Here is a 6,694-nt window from a genome sequence, read left to right on the forward strand (position 1 = left end):
AAAATGAAAAAGATGCGTATTTGTCGCATTAAGAGCCCCCACCCTTCTCCATGGCCTCAGATAGCGCCTTATGGTCCAAAAAGCTCCTATATAAACTGAAGCTAATTTGCACATACCCAAATGTGTTTGGTAAAAAAATATAAAAATAAATTTAAAAAAATGTTATCTATATATATATATATATATATATATATATATATATATATATATATATATATAGCCGCAAGCGAAGATTCACAGGTTCAAACCTCTTTGTGCTCAACAGAAGGAAGACAGTCAATCAACCAAACTTAAAGCTGCAAGCAGCAACAATCGGGTTTCGGGCTTCACAAGCCGTGCAAAGTCACTTCAGCTAGTTTAACTCTGTTAAAAGAAGTAGTAAGACTAATTCCACTTTTGTTGCAGTGGCGTAGGCAGAAATTGTATTTTGGGTAGGCCAATACAAAATTGGGTGGGCCATATTTTCCCAGAAAAAAAGGACTTAAAACTTAGAGGTAGAAAAAAGGAATCTTTAACATTGCTGGACAAAAAAATATCCAGCAAAGGCAGTAGGTAGTCATTCCCACATTGGCCTCCTTGATAGAAAAGTTCTGTATGGAGTCTGTTCCCATATAGATTACTGTTACGGATACATTACATAATGCTCGCACGAGGGGTGTCCAATATCACCCAAGACTAGGCAACAGACTCTGTTCCCTCTGCTGCAATAATGTCTCAGAGACCCCATCTACGGATGCAATAACCTTAACTAAGGATGCACAGATTGTGAAATTCTGGGCTGATGCCGATGTTTAAAATAACAATTTGGCCGATAGCTGATGCCTTCTGAGTTCCCCTGAACACAGCATCACCTACAGTTCGCCGAGTTCCATGAACGGAGCAACACTTTCTGCTTGGAGCGCTGCAGAGAGCCAAGTCCGCGTCTCTCTAAAATCAATCACGGATGGCATCGTTCTCTGAGACTGATAAAAAAATAAAAAATAAAAATGCTAAAATGGGTCACAAAATATACTTTGGCGGCCGTTAATATACCTTGGCAGCCCGCCCATGTACTGCCATTGGTGAATGTCATCTTATTTGCAGATGGGCCCTAACCCAATGTTAGTAAATCAGTGTAATCATTTTCAACCTGTCCTACACTCTCTCTCTCTCTCTCCACTCGCTCCCTCTGGCTTCGTACTGCCGTGCAGCCGGCGGGAAAGTGAAGCGATTGTGCCCGATGTCAGCACATTCTCGCACTGCACCCCAACTGTAAAAGACACATCTAGGATCTGAGTGGCATTTTTAAGAAGAAAAATAATAAAATTGAAGAATATAAAGACCCGTCTTCATAGAGACTATACGTGTTTCAGTTTCTTGTCTTTGCAGCCGAGTTTCGCGGTTCAGATTGGATCGCTTTTTTTCCCCAGAATGTTTTTCTTTTCTTCCTGAAAACAATTTTTTTAATATTCGCACAAAATAAATATTCATAAAAACCCAGTATTTGTGCTTTGTTGGATTCAGCTCCACCCCTACTTTACGGCAATTTTACTGCTTCCATTCCAATACACTTCTATTTACAGTCGTACCGCCATTTTTGGAAATAACACTAGGTCGAGAGTGGGGAGATTTACGGAATAACTTTTACGGAACACTGACCGTTTCGCTCAAGTTTCCACATGACGTTAATACGGAACATTGCCAGTAGACTTATGGCTTATGGCTTTCAGTGCCAGTGGGAAAAAGGGGCTACAGACAAACTGAAAGAACAGCAACAATTTAACTTTGCATGCCTATACCCCATGTTCAACCAACAGAGCTCAGTTGATAAAACAGTAACATTATAGAATGGGGACTCTGGGTTGAGGAGGGGCTGGCGATTCAGTGGGGGCTAGGGGTTTAGGGGGACTGGGGGTTTAGTGGGGTCTGGGGGTTTAGGGAGACTGGTGGTTTAGGAAGTGTGGGCTCAGGGTCGTCTGTACTGCTGACATCCTCGTCTGGGAAGGTTCTGATCAAATTACCCTCTTTTCTCACACCCAAAGCATTTCATCATGTCAGATGTGGAATAAACAGTGGAATCCATCACCCCGATTCTGAATTTCAATGTTATTTTCAGTTCTGTCGCATTGTTTTTTTAAAACCATTAAGACTTGTCTTCTAACAATAATAATAAAAATAAATATAGCTGGCAGCAATGCACAGGGTCAAGCTTAATCCCAGCAACTACACCATTGAGGAAACAAGCCAAGCCCAAGGCTCCATGCTCCGGAAGGGAGTAGAGTCTGTAGAGCAGAGTCTTACGTCGCCCTGGGGGAGGGTCGCCGGTGCCGTGCTGTTCCAGGGAACCAGGTCCCCTGGAAGGGGACCAGTTCTGTTTTGTTGGACTTTTTTTGTTGGTTTGAGGTATGGGGACCCTGTTTCAGAGTCCAGTGTTTTATTATATTAAGGTATTGGAACCCTGTGTCAGAGTCTGTAGTTTAAGGTATGGGAACTCTGTTTCAGAGTCCAGCGATTTATTTTCTTATTTTTTCTGTGCTTGGTGCTTCTGTGCATGCTAGTCTGTTGCTCATTGACTGGTCTAACAAGCAACAGGTAAAACACACACAGTCCAACGAGCAACAGGTAAAACACACACACACAGCTCTGGGACTTGTTCCACCTAGACCCTCTCTTCAATAAACTGGTACATTCTCAACCCCATTGTCTGTGTCTCTGCACCGGACGGACCTGAAAACACCATTAGGGTGGCATGTGGTAGGTGAAACTGCCACAATAATATTCAATGCTTTTTTTTTTTTTTAATACAGTTAAGAGCCCACGGGTACCTGATATTGGCACCGGCTTTCGGTACCCAACCCTAGCTGGCGCGCCGTTTTATTGATTACAAGATAGAAGTACTCTAGTGTCACTTTAGTTATGAGCATCCTTCTGCAAAACATTTTTTGGTGTCGTTTTTTTTTTATAGTCTTGCAAATATTAATACAAGTTCTCACGAATTAATGATAGTAATTTGATCTGTGTAGTACTTGTGTGTATGTGTGGGTTTCTGCGATCTGGCTTGGAGGTTGGTGCAATTACCTTTTGTTCATTTTGGCCTTAGGGTTGGCTGTCATCCCCACTGAACTGTCCAATGGATCGCAGCTCCGAGCCTGGAAAGAGAAATTTTGACAATGCCTTTCTTATCCCTTTTTTGACTTTGGTCATTAAAGCTGTCTCTGACAATATGGCCATACAAATAGGTTACAGTAAAGTTGGAGTTAAACTCCCACAAGTCTCATGTCAGCCTGGATTGTTCTCTCTCCGTGCGCGCACGCGCACGCACACACACACACACACACACACACACACACACACACACACACACACACACACACACACACACACACACACACACACACACTATTTTCTGTTGCCATGAAAACATCAACAGAGTTCTTATTCAAGTTTCGCGCCAAAAACGACATTTCACAAGATTACATTTTGAACACACCATGATAACGTTATAATATCCCTTCGTTCAATACTCATTTTTACTGAGTAGAGCTTGAACACATCATAATGTAAATCAATGCAACCTCTAACAGCAAAAGAGACACTCAGTTGTAGTCAGCCCCTGTATTGGAAAGAAAATATTATCGCTATCGATGCACAGTCTATCCAATTTGTAATCCAATTTGCCTATCACTTTGTAAGTGATAGCCCATGGTGTCGATTCCCTACCTTCCGAATTGCCCTCTTCTTTAACATCTTCCCATCAGTTTACACAGCTCTGGTCACTAATTTAATGATGTAATATGCCACTACAGCTGGGCCGCGTTTGTTTGGCAGCCTTTTGTGAATGCTATGCCTGTCTCATTGTCATATCTTATTCTCTATCGGTTTTGAAATGGACACTGTGTCCATTGCTGCTCGGTGATGTCGCAAAGGTAACCAGAGCCCGAACGCGCGCACAAACACGCACGCACCAACACACGCACTCACACACACGTGGAAGTATGGTTCAAGATTCAAGAGGTTTATTCGTCACATACATATACATACTTTCATACATATATGCAGGGAAATGTCAGTGCAACGAACCCAGTGATTACACACAATATGTTCTAAACTGAAGACAATCGCTACCTAAGAATTTCTACTTGACTAACTAACTGATTCCTAAAACGTAATGCAGAAAGTCAAATACTATAGAATAAAATATCTAGAATAAAATAAAATAAGAACTCAAAGGTAATGCAGGGTGGGGGTACAAAATAGATAAAGGGAATAGGCTTATGTATATGGGATAGGCTATTTATCTATATACTGATATGTGCATTAACGTGGCATGTGCATTAAGTGAGGTAGTGTTTGTGAGATAAACAGCACAGTATACAACAGTACGGCGCAGCAATTCGGTAACACCGAACAACCCTGAACAGTGACACAGTATGCGCTACAGTATGCTACATACAGTACAGTAAAGTTGGGGAGCCTATGTGTGTGGCTCAGTGAGGACCCCTGGTGAGGTCAGCATTGACAGTTCTTATGGCTTGCGGGAAGAAACTTTGTCTCAGTCTCTCTGTTCTCGCTGTGTGACTGCGGAGGAGCTTGTATGCCCGCAGCAGCTGAAACAGTCCGTTGTTGACGTGATGAGGATCCTTCATGATCCTGCGAGCTCTGCTACTACACCTCCTGGTGTATAAGTCCTGCAGGGAGGGGAGGGTAGTTCCAGTGGTACGTTCAGCCGAACGCACCACCCTCTGCAGGGCGCACCTGTCCTGAGCAGCACAGTTCCCAAACCAGGCAGCGATGTTGCCTGTCAGGATGCTCTCCACTGCTCCACAGTGAAGAGCTACTTGAAGCTGCTCACCCTCTCGACAGAAGTCTCATTAATCACCATCGGTTGTAATCACAATCAGCTCCTTAGTTTTGCTGACGTTCAGGTGGAGGCTGTTGTCCTGGCACCAGAGTGACAGGTCAGTCACCTCCTCGTGGTAGGCCTTCTCATCGCCGTCGGTGATCAGGCCCACGACAATGGTGTCACAGCAAACTTGATGATGGTGTTGGAGCTGGACCTGGCCACACAGTCATGTGTGTACAGGGAGTACAGTAGGGGGCTGAGGACACAGCCCTGGGGGGATCCTGTGTTCAGAGTGAGGGAGCTGGACATGTGCTTCCCCACCCTAACCACCTGGGGCCGGGCTGAGAGGAAGTCCAGGATCCAGGCACACAGCGGCGTATTCAGTCCAAGCTCCTTCAGCTTGACAGCCAGTCTGGTGGGTACTATGGTATTGAAAGCTGAACTATAATCGATGAACAGCAATCTCACATAGGCCCCCTTCTGGCCATCCAGGTGCGTGAGCGTGGTGTGTGGTACCTGGGAAACCGTGTCATCCGTGGATCTCTTCTGCTGGTATGCAAACTGCAACGGGTCCAAGGTGCGGGGGAGGGAGCCGCAGATATAATCCTTAATCAGCCTCAGGGACCACTGGTTCAGCCAGGGAGATGATTGTAGTGAACACCGGGGCTAGCTGGTTAGCACAGGTCTTCAGTACTAGCCCAGGTATGCCATATGGGCCCGCAGCTTTCCTGGTGTTTACCCGCATCAGAGCCCTCCTGACATGTCATGCTCAGACACAGAGTGCGCACTCATCCCCAGCAGTGTAACGCCAATTAGCCGGCGTTACACCGCGGTGCTGTTGCCAGACTCAAACAGCGCATAAAGGGAGTTCAGTTCGTTGGCTAGGGAGGCGTCCACACTGGTGGCTGGGGAGGAGCTGCTCTTGTAGTTTGTTATCGTCTGCAGCCCCTGCCACAAGCGTCTGGTGTCCCGTTGCTCCATCTGTAGCTTCACAGTCTCTCTGTAAATCCGTTTAGCTTCCTTCACCGCCCTCTGCAGATTGTATGACGCCGCTTTGTAATTGTCCATATTTCTGGATACAAGACTGTCGTAAGCGGCCGTGCGATTATTCATAGCGCAGGGGATGGATTTATCAACCCACGGCTTCTGGTTTCGAAATATCCGAACTTTCACCGTGGGAACGATGCTGTCTGCTAACGTGGCCACGAAGCTCACCGCTACGTCCGTAAACTCACTGACGTCACTTGATTGGAACATGTCTCAGTCGACATCAGTCAGAGCATCCCGAAGTGCAGCCTCTGATTGGTCCGTCCACTGCTTCACTTCCCTTGTCACCACCAATTCTTGCGCGATCAGAGGCCTGTAAACGGGAACCAGCGAAATCATGGCGCGATCTGATTTCCCGAAAGCAGGGAGCGAGACGGTCTTATATCCGTTCTTGTACGGTATGTAGCAATGGTCCAAAGTTCTATCTCCCCTGGTGGCACACGTGATGTGTCGGTAGAAAATAGGCAGAATTGTTTTAAGGTTCGCCCTGTTAAAGTCCTTAGTTACGAACCACAGCCGCGTGGAGATGTTTGTTTTGAAATCCGCACAACACATCATACAGATCCGACAGTGCTGTGTCGGTATCCGCTTGCGGTGGATCATAAATGGCTGTAATGATGACCGTGCTGAATTCCCAGGGGAGATCAAATGGACTGCATAACATTGTCAGCTGTTCCAGGTTCGGCGAGCGGGAGAGAGTCTTGGTGTTATTGGGGTTACACCAGTGGTTGTTTACCATGAGGCAGACGCCTCCACCTTTGGATTTCCCGACTCCCCCGATCTGTCGCCGCGGAACACGGAGAAGGACTCGGCTGGACGAATGGC

The 6,694-nt window shown here is 45.9% G+C and overlaps 1 protein-coding gene across 1 annotated transcript in view; it reads right to left on the reverse strand.

Annotated features, from left to right (window-relative positions):
* arhgap33 (Rho GTPase activating protein 33) overlaps positions 1-6,694 on the reverse strand; it is a gene marked incomplete at its 3' end in the record, with an annotated part of 76,963 nt that overhangs the window by 53,840 nt on the left and 16,429 nt on the right. Inside the window, 1 exon segment of the mRNA XM_080004897.1 lies at positions 3,058-3,128. Coding sequence (XP_079861023.1) covers positions 3,058-3,128 — 71 coding nt within the window.

The sequence above is a fragment of the Zeus faber genome (genome assembly GCF_960531495.2).
Source record: "Zeus faber genome assembly, chromosome: 8".
NCBI lineage: Eukaryota > Metazoa > Chordata > Actinopteri > Zeiformes > Zeidae > Zeus > Zeus faber.